General features: G+C 44.9%; 4 protein-coding genes across 5 annotated transcripts in view; 2 read left to right on the forward strand and 2 right to left on the reverse strand.

Annotated features, from left to right (window-relative positions):
* LOC111602422 overlaps positions 1–8,352 on the forward strand; it is a 49,302-nt gene extending 40,950 nt beyond the window's left edge. The window contains 8 exon segments of the mRNA XM_030224014.1: positions 491–3,638; positions 5,037–5,173; positions 5,268–5,913; positions 6,330–6,480; positions 6,543–6,719; positions 6,756–7,133; positions 7,187–7,254; positions 7,256–8,352. Coding sequence (XP_030079874.1) covers positions 491–3,638; positions 5,037–5,173; positions 5,268–5,913; positions 6,330–6,480; positions 6,543–6,719; positions 6,756–7,133; positions 7,187–7,254; positions 7,256–8,330 — 5,780 coding nt within the window. The 3' untranslated portion in view covers positions 8,331–8,352.
* Positions 8,353–13,223: 4,871 nt separating this feature from the next.
* Positions 13,224–14,580, reverse strand: LOC111602411 (proteasome activator complex subunit 3). Its single transcript, XM_023319441.1, has 3 exons — positions 14,482–14,580; positions 13,863–14,400; positions 13,224–13,785 (listed from the first exon to the last, which is right to left on the reverse strand). The coding sequence occupies exons 2-3, from the start codon at positions 14,239–14,241 to the stop codon at positions 13,418–13,420; spliced, it is 747 nt and encodes a 248-aa protein (XP_023175209.1). The 5' UTR covers positions 14,242–14,400; positions 14,482–14,580; the 3' UTR covers positions 13,224–13,417.
* A 334-nt stretch (positions 14,581–14,914) lies between these two features.
* Positions 14,915–15,917, forward strand: LOC111602409 (leucine-rich repeat-containing protein 57). Its single transcript, XM_023319440.2, has one exon. The coding sequence runs from the start codon at positions 15,131–15,133 to the stop codon at positions 15,896–15,898; it is 768 nt and encodes a 255-aa protein (XP_023175208.1). The 5' UTR covers positions 14,915–15,130; the 3' UTR covers positions 15,899–15,917.
* Positions 15,918–16,006: 89 nt separating this feature from the next.
* On the reverse strand, positions 16,007–18,458 carry LOC111602421 (probable peroxisomal acyl-coenzyme A oxidase 1). Of its 2 annotated transcripts, XM_030224021.1 has the most exons (3): positions 18,381–18,458; positions 17,136–18,286; positions 16,007–17,077 (listed from the first exon to the last, which is right to left on the reverse strand). In XM_030224021.1, exons 2-3 carry the CDS (start codon positions 18,119–18,121, stop codon positions 16,012–16,014), a joined length of 2,052 nt encoding a protein of 683 aa, XP_030079881.1. In that variant the 5' UTR covers positions 18,122–18,286; positions 18,381–18,458; the 3' UTR covers positions 16,007–16,011. The 2 variants fall into 2 exon arrangements, with proteins under 2 accessions (XP_030079881.1, XP_030079880.1); XM_030224020.1 differs by having other exon boundaries at positions 17,136–18,458.
* Between the last annotated feature and the right edge of the window lie 2,360 nt (positions 18,459–20,818).

Consider the following 20,818-nt stretch of genomic DNA (forward strand, 5'->3'; position numbering starts at 1 on the left):
AATCGATAACTTGTAAAATAACGACCGATAACACTTAGTCGATCACTTGCACCTACATCTTTCGTCTATCGAACATACTCGATAACTATCGATATAAATTGAGGTTTACTCTTAACTCGTTGACGCTTATCAAGTTTGTTCGCAGCATTTTCTTACCTCGGCTAATAGCTGCCTTCCACTTTACCCAGCCACTGGCACGCCCACACCCGAGGCTCTGTGGAGGCAAACAAGGCGAACAATTTTAAAATATTCAATTGGCTGATGTTGCCTGCCGCTCTCGCTGCTCATTATTTGTTAAGTGGCTTAATGAAGGCGTCCTTCGCCCGACGTCCTTCGTCCGAGCAGTGGCTGCCTAGTGGTAAATTGTTTACCGTTCGCCCAGTTTTTCCCATTTCCAGTTTGACTTTAATTAAATCGCTTTTTATTATAAAATGTGTTTGCTTAACTTTTACTCATCAGCCTTCTCCTCTCTCTCTCTCTCTCTCTCTAGATAAACTGGCAAGCTGTTTTGTTTGCAAGGCGGAGGCATGCCCGCGCACACGCCCATTGAAGAAGGGGCGTGGCCAGCAATATGCAATTCCAGACGAAACGATACCAGCGGGCGCACGCGTCTGCAACAGCTGCCAATGCAAGTCGGTGCGCAACCGCTATCCCAATTGTCCGCTGCCCACGTGCCCCAATCCCAAGGATCGGGCGCAGCGTTTGAGGAATATACCCACACGGCTGTTCGAGTTGGCGCCCGAGTTGCGGGATCCGTTGATGGCCGAGTTCCAGATCAAGTTGCATGCCACACGCTGCTGTTCCGCCTGCCTGATGCGCATACGACGCAAACTCGATCCGCTGCTGAATCTCACCGACGAGGACCGACGTCGCAGCGGCGTTGGTGGCGGCGATGCCAGCGCAGGCGATGAGACCGACGTGAGCACTTCTTCCTGTGATGAGCGCGAGCCAGGCGGCTCGGACACTGCATCCGTGGAAAGCCCCGAGTATCTGCAGCGGCACAAGTCGCAGTTGAGCAAACAGCAGCAACAGCAACAGCAACAGCAGCAGCAACAGCAGCAGCAACAACAGCAGCAACAGCAGCAGCAGCAGCAACAGCAACAGCAACATCAGCAACAGCAGCTGCCACAGCAACAACAGCAGCTGCCACAGCCGCCGCCAGCGCCACAAAAGCCGCAACAACAACCCACTGGAGCTGTCAATGTACGCAGCGTGGCAGATGCATCCGGCGCCGCTTTAACCATTACGCCCACTCGCATGACCGCCAAGGCGGCAGCAGCAGCAGTTGGTGGCAGCGACAGCGAACGCCTGCTGCCCCCAGCATGCCAAGCACCGAAGAAGCAGAAGACCAGCGAGGAGTACGACTCCTCAGCGACAGAGACGGCGGATGAGGAGAATGAGAATTCGCCAGCGAATCGACAGAGTCCCAAAGTGATCTTCAACGCGGTTTCGCATGCGCATGCGCATCCACCACACGGACATGGTCATGGGCATGGCAACAACAATGTGGCCGGGCTGCAGCCACCAAATGCTGCAACGGTAGCAACTGTTGGTCTAACTGCGCAGCAGCAGCAACAGCAGCAGCAGCCGAATGGACCCATGAGCCTGCGCCGCGAGCCAGTAAATGTGCAGGATTGTGTCTTCTCCGTAATTGAGCGACAGCTGAAGCAGCAGGCCAAAGGGCCGCAGCTGCCAGGCAACAATCAGGGCAAGCAAGTCAGCCAGCAGCAGCAGCAACAACAGCAACAACAGCAGCAACAGCAACAACAGCAACAGCAGCAGCAGCAGGCGCACAATAATTTGGAACGCAAGGAACTGACCATAGTGCGTGAATATCGACAAGATGGCAATGCCTTGCATAAACAACAGCAGCAGCAGCAACAGCAGCAGCAGCAACAATTGCAGCAGCAGCAGCAGCAACAGCAGTCAGCGGGCTTGCCGCATGGCACCTCTGTGCAAAAGTTGAGCTCGCGTGCTGTGCCGCCGCCTAACTCTGTCAACAGTAGCAGCAGCAGCGGCAACATCAGCAACAGCAGCAGCAACAACAATGCCAACAGCAACAACAATAGCAGCAACAATAGTGACAACTTGGCTACCTTATCTGTGGTTAATTCACATCTTGCCGCGCATCATGTGCACATGTCACATCCACTGCTGCAGCAGCAGCAGCAGCAGCAACAACAGCAACAGCAGCAACAACAGCAGCAGCAGCAGCAGCAACAGTTGTCGAGCAGCGTGGATAAGGCTACCATTACGCCGGTGCTGAAGAAGAGCGCTATTACGCCGACGCCTCCAGAGACGATCATCTATAATGTGTCTGGCAGTCATTTGGCGGCACAGCAGCAACCGCCCACGCAGTCCGCACCGCCGCCAACGCATACGGTGCATGCACCGCCGGTGCAGCAGCGTTTGCCACCAGAGCCAGAGCCACAGACGCTTGACTTGAGCATTAAGAAGACGCCGCGTGAAGGCCACTCGCCACACACCCACCCACTGTCGCACAGTTCTGTGGCCAGCTCTGTGGACCGGCATCATGGACCGCCGCCGCCGTCGATGGGTGGTGCAATGAAGCACATTGTGCGCACCTCATCCATGTATCGGGGCGAGGCGACATTGCCCACTTTGTCTGCTCCGCCGCCTGCCTCCAGCTATTTGACCTATCAGCAGCTGCACGGCGTCGGCGTGGGCGTAGGTGTGGGCGTAGGCGTGGTCAAAACAGCACCTGGACCGGCACAGCCGGGCTCGCTGTATGTGCAACCCGTACCTGTACCACTTGGCCAAAGCCAAATGACGCGTCCAACGCCACCGCCGCCCGCCCAGCCGCAGCCACCGCCGACTCGGGTCTCCAAGCTGCCGCCCAAGCTCAGTCCGCAGCAGCAGCAACAGCACTTGCACAGTCAGATGCCATCGCCGCAGCAACAGCAACAGCAGCAGCAGCAATCAGCTGCCCAACAGCAGCAGCAGCAGCAACAGCAGCAGCAATTGCAGCTAGTCAAAGGCGGCTCCATAACCCACGGCACGCCCGCCAATAGCGCGCAGCAGCAGCAACAGCAGCAGCAAATTATTGTGCATGCTGCGCCATCGTCGCTGCCCAGTCCCAAATACGAGAGTCTCGTGCGTCAAACGCCGCCTGGCAGCTGCCCGGATACGGGCAAGCACGGCTCCATTACGCAGGGTACGCCGCTTCACCTGCCCCCACATCACATGGACAGCAAGCGGTATGACTTCTATAAGAGCTCGCAGCGCTTGAGTCCCGCGCAGGCTCCACCACCGCCACAGCAGTCCTCGCCGCAGGCGCCGCCGCCACAGGGCTATGGCGTGGGCGTAACCGTCGGATCGCCTTACTCCCGCTCACCCTACAGTGCGGTCGAGCAGGCCTCGGCGCTCAGCTCGCGGCAGATTGTGATCAACGACTACCACACCTCGCAGCAGATGCAGGGCCAACAGCAGCGCAATGTGTCCCGTGGCAGCAGCAGTGCTGGCGGTGGCGCCGGCTCTGGATCTGACAAAGAGTCGCCATCGCCACGCAACAGCATCAGCGGCAGCTCCGCTGTCTATCCGGGCTACGAGAAGGAGCCGCAGCCTCGCGGACGACCCGAATATTCCAGTCGCGCCTCACCGGCAGATCATTCCAACAGGTATGTGGATGTACTCTCAGCCTGACTGACTGACTGACTGACTGATTGACTGATTGACATCTTTGATAATTGATTGATTAACTGGCCTTGCCAGAGAGCCTGCTTGATTGAGTGCTTGTGTTGATTGACTGAATAATTTATGTGAACTGATTGACTGATTGACAGAGTAGTTAATAGACAGATTGATAGCTCGATTGACAGCTTAACCTATTGACTTGCTTGATTTTGGATTGATTGACTAATAACTGATGAACTGATCGATTACTGACTGACTGACTGACTGACTGACTGACTGACTGACTGACTGACTGACTGACTGACTGACTGACTGACTGACTGGCTGACTGACTGACTGATTGACTGACTGACTGACTGACTGACTGACTGACTGATTGACTGACTGACTGACTGATTGACTGACTGACTGACTGACTGATTGACTGACTGACTGACTGACTGACTGACTGACTGACTGACTGACTGATTGACTGATTGACTGACTGACTGACTGACTGACTGACTGACTGACTGACTGACTGACTGACTGACTGACTGACTGACTGACTGATTGACTGACTGACTGACTGATTGACTGACTGACTGACTGATTGACTGACTGACTGACTGACTGACTGATTGACTGACTGACTGACTGACTGACTGACTGACTGACTAATTGACTGACTGTCTGACTGACTAATTGACTGACTGACTGACTGACTGACTGACTGACTGATTGACTGACTGTCTGACTGACTGACTGACTGACTGACTGACTGACTGACTGACTGACTGACTGACTGACTGACTAATTGACTGACTGTCTGACTGACTGACTGACTGACTGTCTGACTGATTGACTGACTGACTGACTGACTGACTGACTGACTGACTGACTGACTGATTGACTGATTGACTGACTGACTGACTGACTGACTGACTGACTGACTGACTGACTGACTGACTGACTGACTGACTGACTGACTGATTGACTGACTGACTGTCTGACTGACTGACTGACTGACTGACTGACTGACTGACTGACTGACTGACTGACTGACTGACTGACTGACTAATTGACTGACTGTCTGACTGACTAATTGACTGACTGACTGACTGACTGACTGACTGACTGATTGACTGACTGTCTGACTGACTGACTGACTGACTGACTGACTGACTGACTGACTGACTGACTGACTGACTGACTAATTGACTGACTGTCTGACTGACTGACTGACTGACTGTCTGTCTGACTGACTGACTGACCGGTTGATAACTTGGTTGATTATCTTGATTGACTGCCAATGCCATATGGACTTATAGATTGACTGACTGAACGTTAGATATGTCTTTATTAAATGCTCATTACTAAATTCTCTCTCTCTCTGTCTGCAGCACACCCAGTCCACATCGCACGCCGCCGCCGCAGCGGCAAGGCGTCATTCAGCGCCACAACACAGGCTCGAAGCCGCCTTCGCCCGCTGCGCCGCCCCCAAGTCGCATGCACATTGTCAACTACAACTTTCCACCAGGTAACTAGCAACTCAAAGTGAATCACATACTGAATGTCATCTTAATATTGTGTGCTCTCTCTCTTTCTCTCTGTCTCTCCCTCGATCTGAACAGCTGGCCACGATGCTTTGGCCTCGTTCGTGGATGTGGCCGTGCAGCAGCCGCAGTTGCCGGTGCCGTCGCAGAAGGATGACAAATCGCCAGTGCCGCAGCCGGCGCCGCAGCCACAGCCGCCACCATCGACGCACGGCCAGATAATAACGCATGCGCAAGTGGCATCCGGACAGGCGGTGCCCCCAGCTGCTCACCATGATCTGCGCTATCGTACCGACTCGCTGGTGGGCTACCATCATATGGCCGCCGCGGTGCAGCAGCAGCTGGTCCAGCAGCAGCAGCAGTACAGGCAGATGAGTACGGCTGCCGCGTACGAAATGCAGCGTCGCATAGAGCAAGGGAAGCGGGACCAGCGCCAGATCAATCATAATCACATTGAGCGGGATCGCGAAATGCAGAATCAGCTTCGCATCGAGCGACAGCGCGAACAGGAGCGACAGCGCCGCGAGCAAGACCGTCGCGAGCAAGAGCGCGCCGAGGAGCGAGAGCGCGAAAGCCGACGTGTGGAGCGCATGCTGGCCGCAGCCGTTGTGCCTCCGCCCGGCCATCCCCATGGACATGCCCATAGTGGACACGGTCACTACATACGTGGTCCGGTGCCCGAAACTGGGCCACCGCGCACCATACCTGATCGCGAGCGAGATGCGTAAGTAGACTATATCAATCAAGCTTGAATCAATCAAAGAATCATTCAATCAATCTTATGAGTCGCTTCAAAACAGGCGAACAGTCAATCCTTGGCTTGTACTATGTCAATCCACCAATCAATCAATCATATTCAATTTTAAATTCAAGTCGAGTCATGATTGCCAATATCAATCAATCAATCAAAGAAATACATTTGACAACTTTAAGAAAGCTATTTCAATCAAGTGCAATCAATCAAATCCGAATTAAAATAATTAGATGAATTAAATAGAATTTCAGTTAATATCTATTACACACAGCCCTCAATCTGAATCAATCACGCAGTTCGACTGAAGCGAAGCAGACGTATAAGCTTGCAGCAAATTGAGCTTGTATCAATCACTCAATCAATAATCCTATCATTTCATGTTACAGCTACTATCGACAGGCACACGGCAGCAAGCCGTCAGAGGATGCGCCTGGGCAATTCAGCGCTCAGGCTCTGATTGATGCGATCATCAAGCACGAAATTAGTCGGACCGGCGAGCTCAGCAGCCTGCCCCGCGACATACCGCGTCCCACCTACGTGAGTGATCCTTGAGATGCTCAGCTCTCGAGTACCCCTACTAATTGAATACCTCTTTGCAGTATCAGCGCGACCTGCGGCCGTCACATGAAGGCGCTGCCGTTTCGCTCATGGCCGCCGAGAACAATGGCAAGGCGAATTCCAGTTCGCCCAATGTCAACAGCATTGACCTCGAGCAGGAGCAACCTCCAACTCAGCAGCAGCAGCAACAGCAGCAACAGCAGCAACAGCAACAGCAGCAGCAGCAGCAGCAGCAACAGCAACAGCAGCAACAACAGCAGCAACAACAGCAGCAACATCAGCAACAGCAACAGCACCAACAGCAACAGCAATCGCAGTCTAGCTCGGAACGTTCTGTGCACGGCACGCTACGAGGGCAGGGAGCACCGCCTCCGCATCATGGCACGCCCATTTCGCAGGCGGGCAGCGGATCCACTGCACAGCAGCAGATGTACACGAAGAAAATCACGTTCGGGGAGCTGGCAGACACGATAATTGCAAACGACTACAGGCCGACTCCGCATTTGCGGACCGCCTTCTTGCCCTATCTGCAGGAGACGCAGGCCATAGTGACGCCCGATCGCTGGAAGCAGAATCGCCGCCAGCAGCAGAAGGCCGAGGAGGCAGTCGCTGCTGCGGCGGCCGCTGAGCGTGCCAAGCAATCGCCCATTAATGTCGTTGGCGGTGGCGTTGGCAGCGTGCGTAGCGGCGGCGGCAGCAGCAGCGACGGCGGCAGCAGCAGCGGCAGCAGTGGCATCGGCAGCATCGGCAGCAATAGCAGCGCTGGCGGCGGCCCATTGCCAGGCAGCGGCGGTCGTGCCAATACGCCTGGCGAGGATGCACGCAACATCATTCGCATGCCCCAAGCGGTCAGTCCACGCAAGTATGCCCACGATTTGATCATGCAACAGGCCGCCGTTGCTGTTGGCGCCGATCCCACACACTATTTCCTTGCTGCGCCACCCGGCGCTGTGGTTGGACGCAGCAGTGGTGGTGGTGGTGTTGTTGTTCCGCCGCCTCCTCAATCGAGCGGAGGCGGCGAAGCGCGTGGCATTAGCGAACCGCGTGTCGGCAGCGAGCAGCGCAGCAGCAGCGGCGGCGGGGGCAGCGGCTCGGGCTCCAATTTCGACAACTATGTGAAGAATCGCATTGTGGAGGCCATGCGCCATGATACTGGCTACGTGAAGAATCGCAATGCAGAGGAGCACCTGCACGCCCAGGTGGCGCACATGGCACACGCCCATGCCGTCGCAGTGGCGGCCCACAATGAACAGCAGCAGCAGCAGCATAGAAGTAAAGAGCCAGAGATCAGCGTCTCAAGGAAGACACCCAACCAGTACGAGGTGGTGGACAGTGGAAGGCGCTCGGCGAGCAGCTCTAGCGGTGGCACGAACAGTCATCATGCGTCCGCTTATCACGCGGCACCGCCACCGCCGCCGTCGGCGGTGAATGCTTTTGCAGCGAGCACCTATGCGTATCCCTTTAGCGCGCTGAATGTGCCGGGTGCTGCTGGCCCTTTACCACCGCCTACGGTGCTGCCACTGGCCCATCAGTCGGCGCCGCCGAGCCATTTGAGCGCCAAGGCGGCGGCGCATGCGCTGAGCGAAGCGAGCGCCGCAGCAGCAGCGGGCGTCAGCTTAGTCGTGGGCGGTGGCGGCAGCAGCAGCGGCGCTTCATCTAACGCAGGTGTATGCACCTCACCTGGCGGCGGCGGCGGCGGTGGCAACGGTGGTCCGTTGAATGCCAGCGTGTTGGCCGTCGCTGCGGCAGCCGCAGCAGCGGCAGCTGCAGCCAGCGAACCAAAGCCTCTGCTGTCATCGAAGTACGAGGCGCTTAGCGACGAAGATTAGTTGTGACTGCAGGCGTCGTCGTCCGGCATGCGCAGTCTGACGGCAGCAGCGACGGCGCCTCCAGCAGCCAATCCACACAGCGCAGCCAACGTCTACCAGCACCAACAGCAACAGCAGCAGCAACAGCAACAGCAACAGCAGCATATCTGGGCCACCAGTGCCGGCTATCGACGTCATCAGCAGCCTCTGCCTCAGCCGCAGCAACAGCAGCAGCAGTCGTTGCATTCGCCGCGCAGCCACCATCAGGCGCATTACCAGCCGACAGCATTGCTGCCGCCGCCGCCGTTGCAGTCGACGTCGTCAGCGGCAGCATTGGCACAGCAACAACAACAGCGCGCGCATTATTATGCTGATCCGGCGGCGGCAGCAGCAGCAGCCGCCGCCGCTGCAGCTGCGCACCACTATGCAAGCAACGCTGGCAGTGGTGCTGGCGCTGGTCACGGCTACTATTAAAAACAATTAAAGGAGATCGATAACAGACAGCAACACAGCAACAACAGCTTATGTATGTACTGTACGCAGTTAACTGCATTAAAGAGAAAGCAAAATGCACATAAGAATAAGAGGAAATATTAATAGATGACAGTTAAGATTCGCCTGTTTTAAAGAGAGCACGGCAAACTAAGAGAGACGGTCGGTTGGAACAGTTAGCCGAATTAGCTAGTAACTCTCCTTCCCTCTCTTCTAAGCACACGGTGTGAGCGCAAATGCAAATTGTAAAAGAGCTTTGAGCAAAAGCTGCAAAGAGAGTTAGAGAAGAAACGCAACTACAAGCACGCACGCACGCACGCACTCTCACGAGCGCATATTTGTAAAGAGTCGGTGCATTTGGAGCAGATAGTTACCTTGCATTTCTGTTAAAAAGCCGACCGAACGACCGACCGACCATCGAACCGCTTTCCTATTACTCCCTTACATTGATTGACTTCACACACACACACATACAAACTTAATGGACACACGCACGCACGCATGCACCAAAAATAAATAAATATTTAAATAATGCAAACTGTAGTTAGGCAAGCAAAATCTTAAAATTATCGTAGAGCACATGCTTAAACGCAATGTGTATGTATTATATATGTGTATGTGTATGTGTATATCTATATTTACATTTACATTTACATATATGTATATATAAAGAGAATCAGCAACTGCTGCTTCACTCCCTCATACAACGCCACGCGACGCTTCCTTACGATCAATGTTAACTCGCGCTCACCTCACTCTCTCTTTCTTGCACATACTTGTCTCTGTCTCACACTGTTCTTGTGTATTGTTGTGTGCCACTCTCTCTGTCCCTCTCACTCTCCTTCTCTCTTACTCTGTCAGTCTTTTCGTTATCGTACTTCGATTTGACCTTTCAGTTATGTGCATCTGTTGTCATTTGTAGCCCAAACGTAAAGAAACCTCAGAACTTGAGTCGAAAAAATAAGGAAACAAAATGTAGTGACAATATATATATATATATATATATATATAATATATGAATAAATATATGGATATGTACATTTAAAGATGAAAATTATATTACATAACTACATATATATTAAACGACTAAATTTAAACTATATATTAACTGAAAATAAACACACACTGTTGGGCTGTTCTTAGAAAAGAGAAAAAATCTAAAAAAAAATAAAACAAAAGTAAAAGCAAAAAAATTGATAAACATAAATGGAAACAAGTAAATTTATATAGATATATCTATATATAAATTTATATATGATATAGTACACTTGCAAAAACATTAATTTAAACAATATTTTGTAAATTTCATAAAATCTAAAAATAATTTTAAACATATAAAATAATTACTTTTTGTACTATCTATTACTATTTTTTTTTACTATTTTCTATGTGTAAGTTTTTAATTTATGAAGAATTGTTTTTTTTTTATACACCTATGGATGCATAAATATATATATATGTGTATATGCATATGTATATGTATGTGTATGTATATGTATATGTATATATATATACGATGTATGCTTTATGCTATTGAATTATGTACGTTTATTATTATAAAGATTATGTAAGTCGAAGTTAAATAAAAACAAAAACAGAAACAAATACAAATATATATAAATATATACAATACAATTTATATATATATTATTATTATTATTGCTATTATTATTATTATTATATACATATGCATATTTTTTTATATAACAAACAAAAACATGAAAAAAATGCAGTTTTAGTGTTTAGCTATTTTACCGTTTATGTTTTTTTTTAACTTATTTTTTACAAGCAAAACATTTTAAAACAAGAGTTAAAACAAAAAGAAAAATTTACAAAATTAAATATTTTTAATACACAATGTAACTAAAAAAGAATGAAAAAAGAAAAAAAAAATAAATATAAAAACCACAACAAAACGCTAAGACTTATTCAACAAACATTTGTAAAATATTAACAGAAACTTATAAAATAAATACATAAAAATATATATAGACATGCATTTGTATGCATATGTATGTATACGTACATAAATACACTTATATTAAACATATTAAAAAAAAAACAAAAGAGGAAAAAACGATTCATTGAAATGAGCAAGAACAAGGCATATATGGGCATATGATATATGTATATATATGTGTGTGTGTGATTGTGTATGTATGTGTGTGTGTATGTATATATGTGTGTATATAAACAGTCATACACTCATACACATGGATACATACACACACACATGTAACCTTGTAATGCATACCCCTACTTTTTTTTTAAATAAATAAATAAATATATATATGTATATATATATTTATATATATATATATATATATATATATATATATATATAGAATGAGAGTGAAAACAAAAAATATACAACATATATAGATGTGCATAAAGGTGTATGTTTATATTTAAATATATATATGTATTTATATATAAGTGTGTATATGTGTATGCACGTAAGTATATATACATATATACATATATATACATATATGGTAGCTGAGTCAAGTAGCCGACGAACTCATAACTACGGACAGAGTCGCCTGAACACAACGAAGCGCAGTTCCATATACATCCCTTTATATACAAAAAAAAATATATATATAGATATGTGCATACAAATATAAATAATACATCAATTTCAATGCAAGCCACAACAAGCGAAAGATAAAATTAAATAAAAGTTATCGAATTTTAATTAACAAAACAAAGCAAAAGCAAAACAAAAAGAAAAACATGATAATGATATATATGATCACAAAGATTATGGAAATGTATGTAAAACAAACACAAATATTAAAAAAAAAAAAAAAGAAATAAATTATTTATAAATATATATTAACAATATGTACTAACAACAGCAACAAAGTCGATAGTTTGAGCCAACTCGTTTATTATTTTTATTTGTTTATTTTTTTTTTTAATATTTGTTCTGTTGAGCATGAAATTTACGATACGAAATATACAGATACAAAGAAAAAAGAAAAAACATTTTGAATGCATGTTCGATAAAGAATTCAAATAAATATAAAAATAAAATAAATATAAATATAAATATATGTATTCATGTATATATATAATTATGTACAATTATATATATACATTTACATATACACATGAATATATATGGCTAGAGCTGATTTCGATTGATAAACAACCAGTAAAGAGACCGATGTGTAGCTCTTAAGTTTTAGTTTGTAACTTTATGCCTTAAGTTGTAAGCTTAAAAAATAATAATATAAAATTAAATACAACATATTAAAAAGCAAACAAAACAAAAATAAAAACAAATACAAACAACAAGCAAAAAAATAAAACAAAAACAAAAGAAATGTATAACAAAACGTGCCTTTTCACTCTATGTCTCTCTCTCTCTCTCTCTTTTACTCTTCCTCATTAGCTCGCTTCTTCTTTTGGTTTAGCAGAAGCTCAAAGCTTTTACTTGGATTGCAGCTGTTAGCTTATGTCTTTACGTGAGTCGCAGCTGCAACTTAACAGTCGCCTGTAACTTAGCTGTCAGCTTAACATTTTGCATGCTACCCCTGGTGCATATGCAATGAATTTGTTCTGTGCTGATTTTCTGTTAACTGCTGATCGCCTGGTTTTTTTGCTACATTTTCATACAAATCTTTTAAGCCAGCAGCTAACCAAAATTCATAACGATGACGCAGCTTAATCTTGTGACGGCCCAGCCTTTGATTGTTGCACGGCAAATTGTCTGTGTATAGTTCCGCAAATACTTATTGTGTTAAAATTGTTGGGTGTTTTATTATTATTGTTTTCCACCGATAATTAAAACATAGTTACTTATGTTACCTGCAGGACACGAACACCTCCGAGCCCCCCGTGCCCCAGCTCCCGCCCCATCCGTTCACCAAGTCACGTGGTACACACAAGCACACAACTGTGTATGTGTTTGTTCCCTATATGCACAGGCTCCCGTCTCACACTAATGCAATTTAGAAACAGCTAATTGAAACAAGAGCAACAAAAATCAACTCGCAAATTTTAGCTTTTATATAAATATAAACGCAACATGCCTTATGTATACAAGTTTGCGAGTACTCCCCATATTTATTACAAGTTTCATTATAAGTTAAGCCTATTTTCAAGAATTTGTTATTAATTTGTAATAATCTTTTCTTTTCTTTTCTTTTTTATTAAGAGCGACCGAGCTTTGATTTGTTTTTATTTACGTTTATGTGTGTATAGCTTAAGCTATTGCTTGGAATCTATAATTAGCATCAACTTTCGTTTTGTATATTACTTTAATCTAGATTATTATCTAGATACCCAAATATATTTGTATTACATTAAATTGTCCTTAAGAACAACTGTCCGCTTGTAACATATCGTCTAAAGTTGATCTCGTACTGATTAGATCTCTTGCAAACTCTCCTCTATTTAATGAATAACAAACCATTTCTTATGGAAATTTCGAGTGTATTTTAACTGTTTAGTTTAACTGTATGATCCCCGCTTTGATGGGACCAGGTCTCCAGAATGGGATGCTGTTGCGGTTTGGGATGCGGTTGGCTTCCTATTTTGTTTTAAGGAGGAGGAGGCGTGTGGTCTGTTGTTAACTTGAAGAAACAAATAATAATAAATGGGCGTCTCTAATATAAGCTCTCAGTGTTCGAAGAGCGCGGCTTCTTCAGCTTCTCCAGATTCTTTATAACTATATCATGCAGCGATGAGTAGCGATTGCGCACCTCGCACACCACCAGCCACAAACTAAGATACTCCTTCTCGTCTAGCTCGACAACCGCACGCCTGTAGTCATCGATGTGCGGGTACTTGGCCACCTTTGAGACAACCTTGGCCCGAGAGAGAAAGTATCTGGATATCTGGTCGAAGAAAGCAGCGGCCTCAGACTCAACTGTTTGGATTTCGGCCAGTGTATCCTCTTGGATTGAAACGCCAAAGTTGTTGCCATCCTCAATTTTGGGAATCATAAAGGAAATCCACATTTTCAGTAGGTTCGCTAATGAAAAACAAAGAGAAAGAGAGAGGGATAGAGGCATTAATTACAGCTTACGTTATGAAATGATAGCTACTTACAGTCCTCGACCAGCTTACGTATGATCGGTTTGACCACCTTGATCATTTCGCAGAGCGGCTTGTTGCAGGGCACCGTGCCAGCGGGTAAGCCCAATACGGCGGTACCGGAGACGTCGTCCTTACGCGCCCGCTTGGGCATGGGATGATCATCATTAGCATTGCCGTCGTTGTCATGATTGTTAAGCAAAATTGGTGCCATGACCGGAATGTTTAAATCCTGATGCACCTCATTGAAGTTGCGCTCGTTGAACATGGCGGTGGATAGTAGTTCATTCAGTTCGACGATTTTCTCGGGAAAGCCTTTCGTGATCAGAGTCTCCGCTTTAGTGATCAGCGAGTCCTTGTACTCCTGCACCTTGGTTATCGTGTCCTTGGGCATTGCTAACGCTCTTTCAATCTCAACTTTTGATAGAAATCACAGCTTTCTTCACCGGTTCTTCACTGGTCACTCGCAACGTTTGCAACAGTAAGTAGCGCGTGCTTCACGTTCAGCCACTTGCGTTGGATAAAGGCGTGATATTGTGTTTGACAGCGTGCACTGTACGAAAAGATCGGGTGTTTACAATCAGCTCGTTAACAATTGCAGTATTTCGAATGCACTTTCCATATCGTAACTTACCAAAATGAATACCCTCTAATGCTTTCGATGCGGCAGTCCGCGAGTCCACGCTTGTATTTTATGACAGCTTTAGCAGTGGTGATATTCAAAGTATTGTAAAACGCGAATTGCTGTGTTTGTTAAGAACTATCGATTAACTATCGCGTAATGGTTTATATACATATAAAGAGTACATGTTCATATTAATTTATCTTCTAGCACTTATTTCAAATTATTTCTGATAAGATTTTGTGATAATGGATCTGTTTCTGTACCTATTCAGCTAAATTACAATAAAAAAGCTACGTGTTAAAAGAATTATTAAATAAATGTAATTAATTGAACTTGCATTTCTCATTTTTTTATTTTTATTTTTTTTTCTATTAATATTTAAGTATTTTATTTTATTAAGTCATGCATACATCAACATTTGTGTTCTCTTACAAACGATTCCTGATTTGAAATTTTATTGTCCACGATATGCCCCGAAACAGCTCCTCGGTCACATTTTTGTCAGAATTTCGGCCTCTATTTTTAAAATTGTGCACATTTGTTTTGAATTCAAAACATTTGTATGTATATTGCTAAATAGCCCATAAGCATCGTTCGTGTCACATCGAAAAAACATCGCATATTTTTGCAAGTGAGAGATATCGATATATATATCGATATGAGATCAATATCCACCATCAATAGCTCAGAGCTGAGCAGGAGCACGGACATGGGCAATAAACAAATAAAACAGCATCTGGAAACGGCACAGAAGACGGGTGTGCTAAAAATATCATTGCAACGGCTGCAGGAGTTCCCGCCGCAGCTAAAATCATATCCCAATGTGTTGAAGACTCTAGACTTATCGGAGAATAGATTCGAAAGCATACCCGAAGAACTGGGTAGGCTAACGATGCTAAAACATCTCAATTTAAGCGGCAATCGACTGTCAGAATTGCACGAGGTGGTTGGGGAGCTGCTCAAACTGGAGGTGCTCCTCCTCATGAACAATTTCCTAACAAAGCTACCTAAGTCACTAAACAATTGCACCCACCTCAAGACCGTCAACCTATGCAATAATCAGCTCAAGGAATTCCCCTCGATGCTCTGTGGATTAAAGCAACTGGATGTGTTGGACTTGTCGCGAAATCAAATCACCGAAGTGCCCTCTGAGGTGGGCAGCCTTTATGTAACCGAGCTGAACCTGAATCAAAACCAAATCTCGGTCTTGGCCGAGGAAATCGCAGATTGCCCCAAGCTTAAGACGCTGCGGCTCGAGGAGAACTGCTTGCAGGCGATTGCATTGACGCCGCGCATCCTCAAGGACTCAAAGATATGCAATCTAGCCGTTGATGGTAATCTGTTTAATTCCAAACAGTTCACCGATCTCGATGGCTATGACATCTACATGGAGCGCTACACGGCGGTTAAGAAGAAGATGTTCTAAATGTTATATATTTTTATATATATTATATTCCATAATTAATTTATTAGCTTAATCCATTTTGCTTTCTGTGTTGTTTCCCGCTCATCCACAATAAAGAGACCAGTCACAATGCCTCATAGCTTGCTCGGCTGCAAAAGGGTCTTCAGATGCGTATGATAGCTGTGATTGACAGTCTCCTGATTAAGCGGATTGCGACGCGCTTCCTCAAACAGACGCTCGTACACGCGGCCATCCCAACAGCCCAACGTTGAGCCAAGCACACGATCATGGAAGTCAAAGCCATCGACTATAGCCACTGCATTGGGACGGAGTATGCCCAGCAACTGCTCATAGCGCTGCTCCAACTGCTTTAGCTGCTGTCCGTTGACGCTGTTCCATTTGAGTATGGCGCCCAGCTGTCGCTGGAATGTGTCCAATATAAACAGTTCCACCTGCTGCTGCAGGAGCTCAAACAATCCTTGATTTGTGCTCCTCTTCAGCTGTTCCAGCTGCTGCAGGGCGTTGCGTGCCAAGTAGGCGTGACCGTGTAGCGCAGCCGCCGCTGCGAGTCGTCGTCCGGCCAAATTGTTGACTTGGTGCTCCGTGCGGCTATGCGATTGACGCTGCTCCTGCTGCCATTGCCAGGCATCGCGTAGCTGACCAGTGGCGCTGATCTCCAGCGCACGGGCTGCATTCTCGAGCAGATTGTCGCCCCAGCTCAAAGGCGCTGCATTGCGCAAATAGGTGACGCTGGCGGGCAGCACCTTGCGCTTAAGGGAATCGGTAAATTGGCGAATCAGAAAGCGTGCCGTCTGCAGCAGCAGCACTGTGTGCTCGCCCTCGTAGGTGAAGGCGGCGGCAGCTAAGCCATGGATGCTGTCAAAGTTGGCAGATGCCATAAAACCATGCCCGCCGCAGGATTTGCGCAGTACATCGATGCCCTCGACAGCATCCTGAGTGCAGACGGCTTTGAGGCAGCAGCTAAGTGCGTGCAGCTCCGCCAACGGGCCTGAGCCATCCTTTGTCTCCAGTTGCTTCATGACGCGCTGGTAAAAAGCCCAGAGGACGTCCGCTGCCAAGCGGAAGCAGATCCCGCGAGCTATTTGCGGCAGGATCTTAACCTGCTGCGTCAAATGATCCAAGATTTGCGGCTCCTTTGCATTCGGGTCAATGGGACTCTGGTGACGCACGGCGGAGTAGCTAGAAGGCAAACGAAACAATGTGAACAATCCATGCTAGGATAACTCCTCGCGCTTACCGTGTGGCTATGGTCGCTGCTTGGAGCAGCTGAAACATTACGTCCCGCACAATGATGACACGCACAAAGACCATGGTGCCATAGATGAGAAGCGGATGTGCAGCCTGCTTGAATTGGCCATCGGCTAGCACCTGTGCGTTCTTCATGAGCATCTGGTCGCGAGGTATGCGTACATTGCGGAAGCCCAGAAAGCCGTTGTTCACACCATTGGCGCCCATTTTGGGGCCGATGTCACCCACATCGATGCCCGGAAGCGGCTCGTGTGTCTGTTCATCCCGTATGCGCACTAGAAACGTCTGCAGGCCGTGATGCTTGCCCCGGATATAGAGCTGGGCCAGCACGACGACCATGTTGGCCGTGTGGCCCAATCCGCCGGGCCACCATTTGTAGGCGCTTATTGTGGGCGTATTGAGAACAAACTCCTCTTCTTCCACATCATAGTCGGCACGCGTCTCCAAGCCGCGTATATAGCTGCCATGGCCCAGCTCCGTCTGGGCATAGGTGCCCACAATGCCATCCATGTGCCAGGCGCGTGTTAGCCAGCGACGTTGCTGCTCCTCGTTGCACTGGTTCAGCAGTGTGGGCATAAACATCGCGAAGTGCAGGCGCAGCGGAAAACTCTGCTGGAACAGCGCCGTCGCTAATGGGCCAGACAGCAGTGTGCGAAACTCGTATATCAGCTGAAGGTCCACGCTGTCTTTGTCCTGCTGCTGAGCCTGCTTATCCTTTGCCTGCCATTCCCGCAACTTGGCTATAAATTTGGTGCCCTTAGCCAGGACATGCTCGTAGCGCTCTTTGTACGACAGGCAACTGGGCGGCACGGCATCATCGAATTCGGGATTATTGAAGAAGTAACGTTCTAGCGCACGTCGCTCCTCAAGCTGGACACGCCCACCAGCCCACCACACGGCAAGGTCTTCGCTGACAATTGTTGACGTCTCGCGCTCTCGCTTCAGATCAATGCACTCGCCTCTATTGACCTCCATTGCAGTTGTTGTCGCAGCGCACAAGCTCCAGGTTATGCGGGGTCTCACGCCCAACTAGTTGGACGAGAACGGGTTGCAGAGCTTATCAGCTTCTGGTTGATCTATTCATGGCCCATATTCGTGCATCGATAACGTACGCGTAGTACATTAAAGTCACATTATATCCTTGTCATATGTTGACATTGACATAAGATTAAATACACTTTTAAGACTGTTGGGAAAGAGTTGCAGGAAAGAGTAAAATGCCAAATTAATTCACCTGAATTATGGTCATACAGTTCAGCAAAACAACTGTTGGATGATCTTTTCACTGCACAAAAATAATCACTGTGCGATAATTTGCATATAGCACCTTGCACCTAATCAGAAAATAATATGTATAAGTACGCATATATATTGAAATGTTGCGAGATTAAATACACTTGCTTCACTATTAGTTCAAATTGCCGCCATAAATATTACAAAATGGGGGCGAGAGCGAGACAAGAGTTCCTTCGAGTTGGTTCTTATGGATTTCTAGCTTTAGTACGCATGGTCCCACTCTTATGCAAAAGGCGGGCAATAACGCACGAAAAGAAAATCTTTTGAAATAGCAAAAAAACGCTTGGTAATTCATTTTCACTTTGTTTTCTTTTATTATTATATATATAGAAAAAGCGACACAGACATTTGTTTTTATTAATTTTTGTATATGCATATATAAGTACGTTAACACTAAAACGACAAAATATTTCATGAATTGTCCCCGATTCAAAGCCAGGCTTAACTTAAACAGCTTAATTGTCTTAGCCGCTCTATTCGAATCGAATTGGGTAACAGCATGAGTAAAAACAAAGCAACTCTGGGTTTGTAAACTATGTAAACACATGCACGTATTGTACTATATATCAAATTTTATTTTCGTTTTCATTGCTGACTTTCTTCAAATAAAAAACATTGCAAATATTCTTGATCGAACACGATGTGTGTTCCTTTCTTTTTATGATTACTAGTATAACAACTGGACAAAAGCCCTATTTTGAGTGAATCCTTAACGATTGACTCGCTCTATAGCTCTTACTGGGAATGAGGAGATATTTTTGTATTTTGTATTCTGTATTTTGTATTTTCCTTTTGAATATTCTGTTACTGTACTCAATTATTGTTTTAGCGCTTGTTAACATTTTGTTGCTTCATATCATATATCTTCGGCTCTTATCTTCTCGTTGTGCTCGATTAACATATTTTTATTTACTTTCAGAAACAAACACATTCACACATCATACACCCACACACACACACCCTCACATACACACTTACGTACAAAATAGTATACGGGTTATACAAAGATTTCTGAGATCTTGGCTAAATATGCCTATTTGTTAAAATGTTTCATTCGTTATACCATTTTTTGTGCTGGGTACCCGCCCAGCTTATCGACAGATTTCATTTTAATTTTCGCCTTGCTTTGTTTGGGTTACGATCAAAATATAAATTTTGACTGATTTATTCTAAACACACACACGCATAGGTACATTTGAGGATCTAAATATAAACGATAAGAAAATATATATATAAAAAAAAATCAAATTAATTACTTATTAATTCAATTACCAACAAAATATCTATATTTTATTAGAATACCTTCCAGACTACCTATACACACATCTATATATATGCACATATTATGGTTGATTAGTGCTGCTCTTACAGCTATGCGCAATCTATTAAAAAACCTTTGCTGTCAAAATCCATCAATATTCACACACACATAAATATATATATATATATATATATATATATGCATATACATATAGATTGCATCGTTTCGTATTGTACTTCAGACTCTGCACTAACACTAACACTAACACAAACACACACTTACACATACATATATGCCATTTAATTGCACTCTATCTAGTCTAGTTAAAAGTAAACAAAAACATCTTTAAATTGTGTGTTTGTATAGTTCATACTAACTAGCACACACTAACACAAACACACTCACATGTATATCTCTGATCCCATAAATAGAACAAGAAAGAAAAACAAAGCGTTATAATCATAAAAAACATCATAATCATAATAGTTAATAAATAAAGATTCTAGACAATCGTTTGACAATCATATTTCACATTTGTTATTTTAACATACAAACACACATATGCATATAAATATATATATATATATATATATAAATATGTATATATATATAGATAAGTATGTATATATATACTTATATGCATATGGCATCATATTACATATCATATTACAGCTATACTTTCATTTTATATACTTAAACCTAAGTTTTATAACTTTATAAATCGAGCTACAATTTCAATTCAACACATACTCTCAACATTCACATACACAAAAAATATCTATATATATGTATATATATTTAAAAAAAAATAGTAATATAATAATAAAAATAGTTTTAATTATAATAAACTTTATAATAATAATAATAATAGAGCTACACACAACAGACATAAATTGAGAAATAAAAATAGTTTTTTGCACGTTCAACATTTAAATATATATTAATGTACACATACATACATACACATATATAAATAAATAAATAAATATATATATATATATTTATATATATATATATTTACATATATATATATTTATATATATATACCTCTCTTTACACATATTCGTTTTAACAAATGCAGGCTTTATATAGTAGTTTATATGGTATAGTATGCA

Source organism: Drosophila hydei, unplaced genomic scaffold, assembly GCF_003285905.1.
Source record: "Drosophila hydei strain 15085-1641.00,03,60 unplaced genomic scaffold, DhydRS2 tig00000333-arrow-arrow-pilon, whole genome shotgun sequence".
Taxonomy (NCBI): domain Eukaryota; kingdom Metazoa; phylum Arthropoda; class Insecta; order Diptera; family Drosophilidae; genus Drosophila; species Drosophila hydei.